The sequence below is a fragment of the Mandrillus leucophaeus genome, unplaced genomic scaffold, assembly GCF_000951045.1.
Source record: "Mandrillus leucophaeus isolate KB7577 unplaced genomic scaffold, Mleu.le_1.0 Scaffold392, whole genome shotgun sequence".
Taxonomy (NCBI): Eukaryota; Metazoa; Chordata; class Mammalia; order Primates; family Cercopithecidae; genus Mandrillus; species Mandrillus leucophaeus.
In genome coordinates this window covers 265,808-281,464 of record NW_012104165.1, presented here as the reverse complement: position 1 = coordinate 281,464, position 15,657 = coordinate 265,808, and the positions used below count along the sequence as shown (strand labels likewise).

General features: G+C 46.9%; 1 protein-coding gene across 1 annotated transcript; it reads right to left on the bottom strand.

The window, feature by feature from the left end:
• Window positions 1–2,067: 2,067 nt before the first annotated feature.
• PRSS16 (protease, serine, 16 (thymus)) lies at window positions 2,068–10,314 on the bottom strand. The gene is made up of 12 exons (XM_011991212.1): window positions 10,215–10,314; window positions 9,974–10,140; window positions 9,064–9,163; window positions 8,782–8,911; window positions 7,218–7,341; window positions 6,915–6,992; window positions 6,771–6,818; window positions 6,002–6,292; window positions 5,688–5,829; window positions 3,762–3,941; window positions 3,503–3,648; window positions 2,068–3,386 (listed from the first exon to the last, which is right to left on the bottom strand). Exons 1-12 carry the CDS (start codon window positions 10,282–10,284, stop codon window positions 3,318–3,320), a joined length of 1,545 nt encoding a protein of 514 aa, XP_011846602.1. The 5' UTR covers window positions 10,285–10,314; the 3' UTR covers window positions 2,068–3,317.
• Window positions 10,315–15,657: the final 5,343 nt, after the last annotated feature.

Genomic DNA, 15,657 nt, shown 5'->3' with positions numbered 1-15,657 from the left:
ATGAAGGGTCATCTGTGAGGACTAGTAACTCCCATTGCTCCTGTGAGCCCCACTCCTACTCCTTGGCAAGGAAGCTCCTATTCCCACTTCCCTAAAGCTTCAACTCTGTGTTAAAGAGGTTCTGCCCTAGTAGGTATGGCAAACCTTGATGACTGGCTGCTCAGGGTCCCTGTGTGAAGGGGTTGACTTTATTTGGAGTAGAACATGGAAAAATCCGGCCCAAGGGCAAGGTTGAAAACAATAGAGGTCACAGTGAAGAGTAATCAGGGAAAACTGACAGCTCAAGGATACTAACAGAAGCATGCAAGTTAATATATTCAATTTAGAAATCTACCAGAAATTTAAAAATGACATCTAGGGATGACCGAAGGGCACCCTACCCTTGTGCAAGTGCACAGTCATCCAGACCACCCACTCATCTCTGGTGGTCTGGAAGACTGTACACATGCACAAGGGTGGGCTTGCTCAGAAAAGACCAGAAAGGATACTGTCTCTGGCTGAATGCACAGTAGACTTGTAAACTCCCTGAACTAGAGAGCAATCCCCAAGCCACATGAGATCCAAGATAAAAAGTTTGAGAGATTGAATATACAAACGGATAATGGCCAAACTAAAAGTAAAAATAGACCTCTGACCTACAACCTGCAGTAACCAGCACAGAAAGCCAACCTATTATTACAGTAACCAGTCCAGGAAGTCAAGCTACTATCTGTAGCAAACAGTAGGAGAAGACAAACAATCATACCCCTGCTCTGATTGACTCCAAATGGCTAGCACTTAGTAAATATAATAACTCAGAATTCCCTAATTTTTTTTTTTTTTTTGAGACGGACTCTCGCTCTGTCGCCCAGGCTGGAGTGCGGTGGCCGGATCTCAGCTCACTGCAAGCTCTGCCTCTCGGGTTCACGCCATTCTCCTGCCTCAGCCTCCAGAATAGCTGGGACTACAGGCGCCCGCCACCCCGCCCGGCTAGTTTTTTGTATTTTTTTTAGTAGAGACGGGGTTTCACCGGGTTAGCCAGGATGGTCTCAATCTCCTGACCTCGTGATCTGCCCATCTCGGCCTCCCAAAGTGCTGGGATTACAGGCTTGAGCCACCGCGCCCGGCCAGAATTCCCTAATTTTTGCCCTTGCTTTCAACTTAGGACCAATGAAGGAAAGCCATACGTGTACTCCCAACCAATCACATATGATGCTCCTCTTCTAGTTAGCCTGCCCACAGCTTCCCCATGCCATAGCCTCTAGTTAAGGCATACCAAGAATCTTCTCTTTTTTCGACTATAGCGCTTTCCCACTCCTCTGCCTGTTGTGAATTGCTGCCAAACACAAATAATGGTGGTGGATTGTCTTGGTACAGCAAGTTCCGAATAAATAGCCTTCACTTGTTATCATTTGGGTGGCGTTACGGTTGAACTGTGTCCCACCTTCTCCCCAAAAAAGATACAACGAACTCCTCACCCCCAGTACCTCAGTCTGTGACCATATTTGGAATCAGGGTCTTCACAGAGGTAACCTTGGAGTTAGGGTCTTCACAGAGGTAACCAACTTAAAATCAGATCAATAGGCTGGGTCTAGCCCAAGATAGCTGGTATTCTCATAAAAGGGGAAATTTGAACATATGGATAGGCACGTGCAGAAGGAAGGTGATGTGAAGGCACACAGGGAAAATGGCCATGTGACTGGAGTAATGCATCTACAGGCCAAGGAACACAGGAGTGCTGGCAAACACCAGAAGCCAGAAGAGGCACGGAAGCATTCTCTATTTGTCTTTCTAATCTCCTTCTGTTTCTCTGAATATCTTCATTTCTATCTCTGTGTTTTTGTCTCTTTCTCTGTTTGTCTTTCTGTTCTTCAATCTGTAATTTTGTTTTTGGCTCTCTGTCAGTGTCTTTGTCTCCCCTCTCTCTCTTGCTCTGCCCTGGCTATTTCCACTGCTCTATTTCTGCCTCTCATTTTTGGTCAAGGAAGGATTAGAAGGCAAGGAAGGATTCTCTCCTAGAGCTGTGAGAAAGAGAATGGCTCTGCTGACACCTTGATTTCAAACTTCTAGACACAAAAACATATAGTATATACTGCAAGTTTCCATTTATATAAAGATCAAGAACAGGCAGAACTAATCTGTAGTGGAGATTGACTCTGGTATGATAGCATGAGGAGGTTGCCTCTTACCAACAAGGAAATATGAAACTGGGTAAAACTCTAAAACTACCATCTCTGTGCATACAAAGATGTACAAAAAGCTGAGAAGTATTTATTGTTAAAAACAATTGCTCTTTAGGAAAGAACAGTGCAAATCTATGGCAGGTTCTTGTCACAGTTAACATAGCCTAAGCAGGCACCCTTAGGATTAGCCCTGTCCTCCCAGGCCCTGGAAGAAGGAGTCTCCACCAGAATGATGAATCCCTAGGGTTGGAAGCTGGAAGTACCAGGGAGTGATATTTGATTGTGGGAAGAGATGGTGAGTGAAGGGTGTGGAAGGAAGACTAAATGAGAGAGATAGAGAAGGACAAAGATTAAGTGACAGGAAAATAAATAGAGACACAGAAGAGCATCAGAGACAGAAAGAGAGCCTCAGGAAGACAAAGAGATTGAGGACACAGCAGAGGAGAGAGGGAAATATAGACAGAGATAGAGTGAGAGAGAAAGTGACTAGGAGACACACAGAGAACAAAAATGACAGTCAGAAATAGAAAAGTGGAAATAGCCAGGGCAGAGCAAGAGAGAGAGGTGAGACAAAGACACTGACAGAGAGCCAAAGACAAAAACACAGATTGAAGAACAGAAAGACAAACAGAGAAAGAGACAAAAACACAGAGATAGAAATGAAGATATTCAGAGAAACAGGAAACTAGAAAGACAAATAGTGACAGGGCAAAGAGAGAGGAAGAGACTGAGGGAAAGGGGTACAGTGAGAGAAACTGAGAAGCAAGGACAGGTTCAGGATCTAAAGTCCAGAAAGAGAAACTTACAGCAAAGCCCCTAACCCAGGAACTGGAGTGGCAGAATTTGAACCAGAATCCGATCAGCAGGGGGAGGGCACCAGCATGAGGAGTCACATTTGTTTGACATTTAACATTCAAAATACCAATATTTACAATGAGAATAATCATCTACTTATATTTCCATAACTCTCTGAGATAAAGCACTTGAAGTTGGGAATAAAGATGTTTGCAGACACATGCCGGTTACATGCAGAACAGGTGCTGAATCCCAATTCCTGGGAATTTCTTCTTTCAAAACAAGCTGCTTTCTTTTGTTCAGTGAATAAGTGTGTCCAGGACCGAGGTGACCATGCAGGGAGTGGAAAGGGTATGAGATTCAGACCTCACCCTTAACCTGGCTCTCCTTTGCCAGCTTGAGCCAGGTCTGTAGCTGCTGAAAGATGTTCTGTGGGGAGGTGGGAAGAATTTTGAAAGTCAGATTTCAGCACCAGCAGAAGGAAGGAACATGCAAGTGATTATTCAAATGAGAATGCAAATTATTCAGAGACGTTTTTCTCTTACCTGGCGCCCTAGGCGGAGGCTGGGGGAGTCTGAGGGCCTCTCAGGTGCCATGTCCAAGCAGTGGGAGCCAGTGCGGATAAGAAGAGCTGATTCTGAGGATCCTAAAGCCTGCGTTACACTTAGCACATGCCAGGGGTCTGTGTCCCCTGGAAAGAAAGGAGAGGATGGGGCTAGGTAGATGGGGGCTGGGAGAGGATGGGGCTATGTTGAGCTGGGGCTAGGTGGAGGTTTAGGAGCCAGGTTTTGATAGCATGCTCACCATTAACAAACAGCACTTGGTTAGCCCCAGGGGTCTGGCCACCGTAGTAGGAGTTTGTTTGAGCCACAGCCTGGGCTACTGACAAGGCTGAGAGCCCGAACACCTTCTCACATAGGTCTAGCTGGGAGGGTAGTGCAGGGAGCTGGGAGAAAGGACATCTGGGATTCCCACAGGTGACATCTGTGTAGGGAGATACCTGTAAGTGTGGGTATACAGCCGGCCCACCACTCTCCTTTAATAATCATTTTCAGAGCTTTCCTCAGTGATGACCAGAACATTTGTAATACTCCCTTCAAGGAGCTCACAGTCCTGGCAGAGAGACTCACACAGTCCCCCAACAGTGACAGCCCAGAGTGATCAGGGCTATAATGGAAAAAGGCCAGAAGGCAGGGATCCCAGAGGAAACAAGATGGGCTCAGGGAAAGCATCCTGCAAAGGATAAGACCTTGAGAAATGAGTAGGACTGAGCCAAACAAAGATAGAGAGAGAAGGCATAACAAATAGAGGAAATAGCATGTGCAAAGGTCTGGAATGCTCGGAGCTCAAATTGTATTATGTCTCCCCTGCTTAAAATCCGTAGCTCACTGTGCTTTCAGGGTAAAGCTAACCCGTAACATCAGATTAATTCATCCCTTCCCTCCCTATTTGTTGACCACCTACCATGTGCTCAGATAAATGTTGTACACTATTGGACACACGGTGGCAATCAAGACAGCTCCAGGTTCTGCTGTCACAGGACTCAATCCAGGGGGGAAGACAGGCAATAAAAAATGTATGATGACAGGCTGTGTAAAATGCTAAAGAGAACACAGAGCTATCGAAGTCGGAGGTGGGAAGGCTGACTTATCTTGAGGGATCATGGCTTCCTGAGGGAGGACATCCTGTTGAGACTTGAAGATGAATAATCTAAGCAAAGTAAACAGCATGTACAAAGATGCTAAGGTGTTAGGAAGACTAATGTATTAAGAGGGTTAAAATATGTAAAGCCTTATAATAATAATAGCAAGGGTTTATGGAATACTTACTGTAGACCTGCATTATTCTTAGAATGTTACAAATATTACCTCTTTTAGTCCTTGAAACAACCCTATGAGAGAAGTACTGTTTGTATTCCCACTTTATAGATGTGGAAATAGGCATAGAGAAGTCAGTCACTTGCCCAAGTTTGCCCAAGATCACGAGTAGAAAATGGAGCTGGAGCTGGAATTTGAACATTTAACTTTACCATATGTAGTATTTGGGAGATGCTTATACTAAAAAAAAAAATCTGTTGTATATCTGAAATTCAAATTTAACTGGGCATCCTGTATTGTATCTGGCAACCTTACCCTGGGGTCTTTGAGGAGCTGTGGTTTTGAGTAGAGGAGGGACAAGTTTATATTTACAAGGATCTCTGTGGATGCTATGAGAAAGTTGGATTGCAGAGATGAAGTGAAAACCATGAGACCAGAGAGGAGGCTGGGAAGGGATCCAGGCAAGAAAGGATGGAGGTTCCTAGCAGGACAGCAGAGGTAGGCACAGAAAGCAGAAGGGATGGACTACAGAGTTGTCCATGCAGAGTGAGGAGGACTCAGTAATTGACAGGCTAGCTAGAAAATGGGAAGGAAGCAACTAAAACAAGGCTCAAGTTTCTAGTCTGGTGGCTGGGGAAAGGGGGGCATCCCTGGAATGGGGACACAGAGAAAGAACAGGCTGAAGGGAAGATCACTCAAGTGGAGACCTCGGTGCGTGCGTGAGGAGGCATGTGAGGACCAAGCACATGCGCACACTAGTATGGCTTCCACCTTCTCCAGCCCAACATCTGCAGGTTACACAATGCCTGACTGCTGGGTCGAAATGAGTCCAGACCACCTGTAAGATGACTTCTCTGGGCACAGTAAAAAGGTTGTTTGAGGGGACAAAGTTAGGGTTAGGCCAATCACTTACAGAAGCCGAACTCGGTACATGTCTGGTACAACCACTGCCGGTCACCCACACCGGACAGTTGAGGTTCTGTGCTCCTCAGCTGTGCCACTGTCTCCGCTCGGGAAAAGCTTAAACACTTCTGGCCCAGGCTGTGCAAGACAATCTAGGGAACAATGTACATACATAAGACATAAATTCCTCCTCTCTTCCCAGCAAGCCAGGGCCCAAGGGCCTATGTCCCCAGAGGTCAAAAGCCAGAAATACAAGGGTGAGTTCCTGAGTTCTCCTGGGAGTCAGTGGTCAGAGTGGGTGGACGCCTGGGTCCTTGTGCTCACCTGCACCGCCCGACGAAGACCGCAGTAGGGCGTGGAGTGGCTGCGGTTGCCCCCGCCCCCGAGGAGAAGTCCGCAGAGCTGTCGCACGCTTAGCGGCGCTCCCGCCTGCCCATCATACTGCACTGCACCTCCCACCAGTGCCTGCAGCGCCCCCAGCAGCTCCGCCTGGTTTTCAGCGCTGCCCAGGGTACTGCACGCGCTCAGCTCACTCCGCAACGCTGCTTCAGCCGCCCCACCCAAGCGCAGCCGCCGCTCCACTTCCGCGAAGGCGGCGGACACCGCCGCCCGGCACTGTGGGAAGCAAGAGCCGATGTCCGCCAATACTTAGGCTGGGCCTCGGCTTTCCCTGCCCAGGACCTGCGTCCTCCTTGGGTTCCCCACTTTCCTGCAGCGAGACTCAGAGGGTGCAGACCCAGCTCTTGGCCCAGGCCCCCGCCCCCCGCCCCCAGACCTTGGACCCGCAGCTCTCCTCCTCGGGTCTTCCCTGCAGGCCCCGCCCTCCGTTGTGGCCCCGCCCCACCTTGAGCCTTACCTCCGGATAGGATCGTCCCTGCCCAAACCCCGCCCTCCCTGGGGAGCGCTTCTTTTCTTGGTGCCCCGCCTCTTCGTCAGCTCCCGCCTTCTTCCAAAACCTGCCTATTCTCCCGAGCTCCGACCTTCCTTAGACCTCGCCACGTTGCAGGTTTCGCCCTTCTGTGGCCTTCTGTTCCCTGGCATCCGAGGCCTCTTTTCCCTCCCAGTCCCCCTCGGTCTAGGCCCCACCTCCTACCTCCAGGGACCCGCCGATCGCCGTGCTCATTAGGCTTCTGGATACCACCTGTGGTCGGACCGCAGAGGAAGGTATCGGAAGTGTCAAGGGTCTCCGTCCACTGGGACCCCCCTACCCTCCGCACCTGCTACCCGCCATCCTTACGTCATTATACTCGGAGAAATCCAGCACGGCCCGCACCGGGGCGGAGGAGGCAACGGACGCGAAAATGAGATGGGGGAACTAAGGAAGGAGACGCCGTCAGCCTGCGGGCTGAGAGACTGGAATCGCATATCTTCCTGCCTCTGTGTCACTCCCTCGCTGTGTGATCTCGGGCTCTTGTGAGGACAGCTTGTGCAAAATTCTTTGGAGGGCGGGAGGAAGGTAGTGGTGGGAGGGTATTTCTATTATCTGAGACTGGGGCCCTGGAGTTCCCTCCCCCCAGCCCACCCGCAGAAGTCACAGGACCTTCAGCCGGGCCCAGGCGGCCAAGGAGCCGGCATAGGAGCCTCCGAAGCAGATCCAGGGGCTGGAGGAGGAGACGTTAAAGAGGCGGGAAAGTGCCAGGCGGGCAGAGACCACATCAGCCAGCCTAGGGTCAGAGGGGGGACTCGGTCGGTCCTCATCGCTGGGAATCCCTGAAGATTTCCCCATTCTGGGGGAAACCGGGATCCAGATACATGAATGGGTGAATCTGGCCAGAAGCCAGGGCTGTTTTCTCATGATGTGTTTTCAAGGGTTCTCAAAGCCACATACACTTCCCAGAACATGTGTGCCTAGGCCAAGGGAGACCCTGTCCTCGTCCACTTTCTAGAAAGCCTCCACCCTCTTTCCCTTCTCGTTTTAGGTAGGAGAGGAAAAATTTCCAAGTCAGTTTAGATGAAAACCTGACAAATGTAGGGAAGGGTTGAGGGCACTCAAGGAGGGCTACTCAGAGGAGAAGGAGGGATCCTAACCTAATGAGTCAGAAGGTATTGGGAGAGGGAACAGACACAAAGAAAAATGGAAAGTGAAGTTTGGATATGTCTAACATCCTCTTTCTCCTCCCAAAAGCTTTCTTTCTTCCCTAACGTTTCTGAAATGGCCTGCAGTTGGTGCCATCCTGCTGTAGTTAGAAAACCGTTTAGCTTGTAGAAAAGATTAAGATGCAGAGAGGGACAGAGATGGAGACAAAGAGGCACGTATGTAGATACAGAAACGGAGAAAATGAGACAGACAGGCAAAGAGACTATTACAGACAGAAACAGACAGAGACACCAATGAGGAAAGAAAAAGCTAAGTTCTGTAAGAATAAAGCAGATGAAAGAAACAAAAAGCAGGTGAAGTAAAGTTGGGGGAAAAATGGTGGGGGTTGTTAATAGGAGTGAGATGCACTGAAGGAGGCTGGGGTGGGAGCCATACAAATATCTGGGGGAAGGTCACGCCATGCAGAGATGAGTTCAAAGCCTCAAGGCAGGAATGTGCCTGTAAGTCTGGAGGACAGTGAGGACTTCAGTGTAGCTGGAGCCCAGTGAATGTGAGAGAGTGGGGGTCAGAGTTAACTAGAGGCCAAAACCCATTGGACCCCATGGCCACTGTAAAAGCTTTGACCTTACTCTGAGCAATGCAGAAGACGTCTGAGGGACTTAAGCCAGGGAGGATCATGACCTGGTTTATGTACTAACAGAATTACTCTCATTTCCACCTGGAAGTCAAGGGCAGAGCAGGGAAAATGGTGAAAATGGTGAGAATGCTGTGGCTGTAATCCAGGTAAGAAATGCTGGTGGTCTGCACAGTGATACAGTGGCTTACTTCAGACAGAGACACAGAAACAGAAAGAATACAGGATAAGAGAAAGACAGATAGGGAGAGACAGAGACCCAGAAATGGAAAGAGAAAAAACAAGATACTGTGAAAGACAGAAGAAAACAGAGGGAACCAGAGACTCAGAGGTTGACTTCAGACAGTGGAGGAGAGAGACACAGATGCAGAGATGCCAAAGCACAGACATTCCTGTCCTTTGACCATAAACACTTTCCCTTCCTCCACTCACGCATGGCGGCTGGACAAGAAGCGGAGCTGGGCCATTTCCAGGCCTCCAGCAGGTATACTCAGGCCATAAAATCTGTGTTCCAGGCTTATCACCAAGGCACCCCAAGCTGGGGCCAGGGCTGCGGGATGGCCTGTGAAGAGTGTATGGGTGGGGGGGGTGTGAGATGCAACTTGAGTTTAAGTCCTTGCACCCCTCAGGTCTCACAGTATTGCAATATGCAGCTCCCCTTCCTGGTCCCCACCAGCATCCCAACTCCTTCTTTTCCCCAACCTTGCCTCTTACCTCTCATCACTGAGCCAGGCCCAAGGCTGCCCTCACCCCCAAGATGCAGGAATATGGGTCCATCCTCACCAACCCAATGTTGCTCATTCACCCAGTAACGCTAAGAGGTGGGATGGGGAAGAAGAAATGGCATTGTGAGTGAGAGTCCTGACTTATTCTCGATTCCTCGTTTGTTCCAGTCTCTCTCCCTAATGGATCTTTCCTTATGTACTTAACAGTATCTGAAATGAACTTGTTTATTTACTTGCTCACTTTTCTCCCGTTCATCTCATCTAGAATGCAAAATCTACAACAGCAAATTTTTGGCCTGCTTTTTCACTCTTATATCCCCAGAACTGAGGGAGTGGCTCTCACATTGAAGGAACTTGCTGTTTCTTGAAGTAATAATTGTAGAATAAGACATAAATGCAGATGGATTTAGAAATAAGATCCAAGTGGGATGATCTTTGGAGACTAAATACAGAGGAAGCACTGAAAAATGGTGAATTTGTTCCTTCTTTTGGTAGGTATCTTTGAGTGCCTGTTGTGAGCTAGGTCTGATTCCAAAGCTGGTTCAAATTTCTGCTACTTACTGAGACCTCGTGGTAGGTTTTGTGTCCAGTCTGGACAGGGAGAAGGGGATAGGGAGGAGCAGTGAAAGAATGAATGTGAATGACAGAGAGAAAGAAATGGTGAAAGGCAAAATCTGAGAGACAAAAAGAGTGGGACCCCGGGGAGAGGGGAAACTAAGGCCAAATCTAAAAAACAGGGAAGGAAAAGGGATACTGACAGAAGGCATAACATGAGATTCAAGCAGAGGGATGGGGAGAACTGAGGTGTGGAGAGGGAAAAAAGTGCAGACTGAGGAAGAGATGAGGGAGACTGAGGAGAGGGCAGAATGGGCAGTGGACTCCCCTTCTCCTGGCCTCACCTGCAGGAAGGATCGCCTGTCGGACACGTTGAAGGGGTCCAGCAGTTGCTCCAGCCACCCCACTTTTGGGAGGGCCGCAGCACCTGGCCCCAGGCTCAGGCCCAGGCCCTGGGCAGAGCTCTCCTGAAACTGCTGAATGTGCTCACCCAGGCGCCTAAGAAGGGAGGCTGTGGGACATGGAGGGGAGGAAGTCAGGCTGGCCCCCTTAGGATGCCCTGCTTGACCCCCAGCCTCCTCTTACCTGGAGCCGAGAGTCCCCAGAGGGAAACCAAGAGCAGAGGGCCCAGCCACCGGGCAAGCCAGACAGTCATGGTGTTTGGGACTCTGTTCTCCCCCGGAGGACCTTTATCTTATCCTCAGCAGCTGGGCTTTAAATCCATCACCTTTCAGCAGAGGCTCAGGTTTCTTTCCTTTCCTGGCAGGTCAAGCGTCTGTAGGAACTGCTAAAGCGGGGCAGGGACGCTAGAGTCTGTACACAGAGGCTGCTGATGTGGCATCGGAACTCCCAGTTCCTTCTCTCTGGGCCTCTCAGTCTGTTCTTCCCTCAGCTCTCAGTAGGCCTCACTGTCTCAGTCTCCTTCTCTCCACCCTTCAGTCTACCCTTTCTTTATCTCAGATTCCTCCTTTGCATGCCTTACTGTCCTTCAACCTCTGTCTCTCCCCACCTCAGCACCTCCTCTGGAACCCCAGTTGCCCACTTATTCTCAGTCTTTTCTTTCTGCCCCTCAGCATATCTTCAGTACCCCTCAGTTGTTCCCACACTCAGTCTCTCTCTCTCTTTGTCCTCAGCACCCCCATCTCTTTTTCAGTCTTTCTCTCCATCCTCCAGTCTCTCTGTCCCCCAATCTCACCTTGTCTATTTTCCAGCCCCCTCACTTTCTGCTCCTCTTCACTGCCCCGAACCTCTCTGACCCACAATCTCACACTGTTCATAGATTCCTTACAGTTCTTTGAACATACCAGGCTTTCTTCTGCCTTAGGGTTCTTATTCTTGTTGTTCCCACCCTGTGGATTTTGATTTCCCCATATATCCACATGACTTGCTCCCTCACTTCAATCAGATCTTTATTCAAAGGACGTTCATTCAGAAAGGTCTTCCATGGTCATCTTTTTAAAAATTGCCAAACCTATGGCCCTCTTCTATTCCTTTTCAAACTTTATTCCTAATTCTTTTTCCCTTCCTTCCTTCCTTCCTCTTTCTTTCTTTCTTTCTTTCTTTCTTTCTTTCTTTCTTTCTTTCTTTCTTTCTTTCTTTCTTTCTGTCTGTCTGTCTGTCTGTCTTTTTTTGATGGAGTCTAGCTCTGTTGCCCAGGCTAGAGTGCAGTGGTGTGATCTTGGCTTACTGTAAACTCTGCCTCCCGAGTTCAAGCGAGTCTCCTGCCTCAGTCTCCCGAGTAGCTGGGACTACAGGCGCCCACCATTACGCCTGGCTATTTTTTTTTTTGTAATTTTTAGTAGAAACGGGGTTTCACCATGTTAGCAAGGCTGGTCTCTATCTCCTGACCTCATGATCCGCCCACCTCGGCCTCCCAAAGTGCTGGGATTACAGGCGTGAGCCACTGCGCCCAGCCCCTAATTCTTTTTCATAGAATTTGTCAGTATGAGAAATATTGTACATTTAAAAAATTATTCCCATAAATTTAAAAAATATATCCAGAATCTGATGACTTCTCACTACCTTCAGTGCTGCCTCTGCTGAGCCACCATCATCTCTGACTTGGGATATCATGGAAGCCTTTTAGCTGGTCTACCTGTTTCTGCCTCATGATTTATTCTACACTCAGCAGACAGAGAGATATAATTAAATATTAGCCCAGTCATTCACAATCATTCACTCCCTGGTTCAGAACACTTCCCTGGTGCCTCATCTTACTCAAAGTAAATCTAAAGTTTTGAAAACAGTTTTTAAAACTCTGTATGACCTGGCCCCCTATTATATATACTGTCATGATTTCATCTCCTACCCCTCCTGGGTTCACTGCTCCAGCTGCATTGGGCTATTTTATATTTCACAAGACACACTCCTTCCTTAGAATTTTTGCTCTCATTGGATGCTTTTCCTCCAAATATCTGCAAGTCTTATTTATCACTTCCTGTAGTTCTCCATTCATATATTTTATCTTACCAAATAGGTTTTACCTGACCACCCTTATAAAATGGCACAACCCCTGACACCCTTCCCCTGATCCTTCTGTTGTCACTCCCTGATAGTGATGACATTTTATTGCATTTCTCTTCCAAACCATTCCCCAGGAAGTAAGCTTATTGTGGGAAGGAATTTTGTCTGTTTTGTTCACTGGTGTACTCATAACACCTAAACTACTTCAAGGCACTTGATAGGTTCTCAACGAATATGCAATGAGCAAAAGGCTATATGGATAAATTGGTTAATTAATCAATTAGTTTTCTGCTCAGGAAAGAATTCCCTAAGAATGTGACCTAAGAGCTGAGGCAAGGGAGTGAGTGGGGAGGAAGGAAGGCAGGAAAAAAAATATCTGAGGCAAGAATGAGGAGCTGTGGGGAGCATGAGGTTATCTGGAGTCAGAGGGTTTCTGGCCCAAGCAAAAGCAGGTGCAAAGACTCTGAGTCACAAACCCCCTTGGCACCTCCAAGGAACATCAACAGTTAGTGGGCTGGAAAGTCAATGAAGGAATTTGAATTAGATAGGAAGAGAGAAGTAATCAGAGATTCAACCCTGCTGGCAAGCCATAGAAAGGGCTTTGGTTTTTATTTAAAGACTGATATATAGCCAGGCGCAGTTGCTCATACTTATAATCCCAGCACTTTGGAAGGCCGAGGCAGGCGGATCACAAGGTCATGAGTTCGAGACCAGCCTGGCTGACATGGTGAAACCCTGTCTCTAGTAAAATTACAAACATTAGCTGGGCATGGTGGTGGGGGCGCCTGTAATCCCATCTACTCAGGAGGCTGAGGCAGGAGAATCGCTTGAACCCGGGAGGCGGAGCTTGCAGTGAGCCGAGATCAGGCCACTGCACTCCAGCCTGGGCAACAGAGCTAGACAGCATCTAAAAAAAAAAAAAAAAAAAAAGACTGATATGTTGCCATAAGGATCCCTTTAACAAATTAATACGTAAGTAAATTTAAAGTTGGGTGTGGTGGTGCATGTCTGTATTCTCAGCTACTTGGGAGGCTGGGGCAGGAGGGCTGGGAGTTCAAAGCTGCAGTGCGCTGTGATCGAGCCTGTGAATAGCCACTGCACTCCATATTGGGCAACACAGTAAGAACCCATCTTTTAAAAAATGTATTAGTAAATTTCTAAATTTATTTTTTGATAAATACCAATTTACGTAGTTGTTTTAATTGCTAGACTGGAAAGACACGGATCTTTATCCCAACTCAATAATAAGACAAATAGCACAATTGGAAAGTGAGAAGGGGTTTGAATAGGTATTTCTCCAAAGAAAATATACCAGTGGCCAATAAGCACGTGACAAGATGCTCAACATCATTAGCCATTATTAAAATGCAATTTTTTTTTTTTTTTTTTTTGAGACAGAGTCTCACTCTGTCACCCAGGCTGAAATGCAGTGGTGTGATCTTGGCTCACTACAACCTCCACCTACTGGATTCAAGTGATTCTCCTGCCTCAGCCTCCGGAGCAGCTGGAATTACAGGTGCACACCACCACGCCTGGCTATTTTGCATTTTTAGTAGAGAGGGGGTTTCACCATGTTGGCCAGGCTGGTCTCGAACTCCTGAACTCAAGAGATCCACCCACCTCGGCCTCCCAAAGTGCTGGGATTACAGGCGTGAGCCACTGCACTCAGCCACTAAAACACAAATGAAAACTATGAGATAATCCTTCATACTGACAAAAAATGGCTCTGATAAAGATAGGCAATACAAGCATTGGAAATGTAAAAGGAAACAGCCACTGTAGAAGACTCTTGAACTCATTTTTTTTTTTTAAATCACTTTTGTTAGGTATAATTTACATACCATAAAACTCACCTGTTTTTAAGTGTACAATTTAATGTTTTTTAGTAGATTTACAGATTTGTGCGTCTATTAGCAGAGTCCAGTTTTAGAACATTTTCAGTAACCCCCAAAAAGTCTCTTCATGCCTATTTGCAGTGAATTCCCATTTCTATCCTTGGCCTCAGACAACCGTTAATTTATTTTCTCTATGTATTTATTTGCCTTTTTTGAACATTCCATATAAAAGGAATTCTACGATATATGCTTTTTTATGTCTGGCTTCTTTCACTTAGCATAATGCTTTTGAGGTTCATCCATGTTGTAGCAGGTATCAGCATTTCATTTCCTTTTATGGCTGAATAATATTCTCTTTTATGGATATACTATATTTGAGTTATCTATTAATCAGTTAATGGGCATTTGGGTTATTTCCTCTCTTTGCTATTGTGACTAATGCCACTATGAACATTTGTGTACTGGTCTTTTTGTTGAGATACATTTTCATTTCTATTCGGTAGATACCTAGATGTGGAATTACCAGAGCATATATTAAAATAAAATTTAACTTTTAAAGAAATTGAACTGAACTGTTTTCCAAAGTGGCTGTACCATTTGTTCATGTAATTTCTTAGACTCCAGAAACCTGAACCAAACAGGTAGAAAGCCCCCAATTTCAAACATGAACACGCTGGAAAAGTGAGAACTGAAAGATGCCAGGAAAAATCATTGAATAGAGAGGACCAGAGGCTGCAGATTATCCCTTCAGGCATGAAACTGAATCTTTTTATTGTGGGCAGAGGTGCCTGCTGCTTGAAGTTCAGCGGGTCAGACCCCTGGCGAGCATAGACATGATGTCCTTCAGGAGGGTCAGAAATTTCCGTAGATTCCCCAGTCAGAAGCTCCAGGTTTGAAAACGTCTGCATCCTTTGTCTACTCCATGAGTAGGATTTAAAACCAAAGTTTGTTTGTTTTAATCAAAAACAGATTATTATTTTTATTGAGGCAGGGGTAGAAGGTGGGAAGGGACTTCTTTCCAGTCTCAGATTATCTACGAGAAGAATGTTGATGAAGTTAATGTTTTCAAAGCAAAGACAAGTCAGTGGAATGATTGGTAGCTTAGTTGGGCTCGAGTGTGGTCCTAGCACCCACAAAATTGTGGGTTTGTTTCCAATACCCGTACCTTCTCTATGGTTTTTGTTCCTCTGAACTGTTCTTACCAGAAGTCATCTCAATTTGAGCAGTAAAACAGGGGATAAATTATGATGCTCTAGGAAGCTTTAAATCCATCCCCTAGATTGCTTTGCCTTTTTAAACCATTCGCAGCCCAACAGATTCGTGATCATCGGCAGGCAGAACACTAGCGCTCTCACTCATTTCAATCCCCCGCGCCCCATCCAGCATGCTTTCATGAACGTCAATCAACCGTCATAAACTATTTGCGAAATCCACCTGATAACTAAGGGCATCTTTTGATTTGTGTGAGCGACTTTCCATGTGATCTTGATTTCCTCTCAGCCCTTCACTCTGTCTCAAGCGCCTGGAGTTCCTGGCCCTACACAGAGAAAAGAGACCCATCTGTTTAAAGTGACACTGTCCAAAATGTATTTCCCATATCTTCCCTCCACCCTCGCCTTTTCCTTTGGGAGTTTAACTTTTTTCAGAGATCTCCTGCCCTCTCCTTGGGGACACTTTCTTAGTTACTCCCTTTTGCTTTGAAGCCATTGCCTTCTTCTTCTCCAGAACCT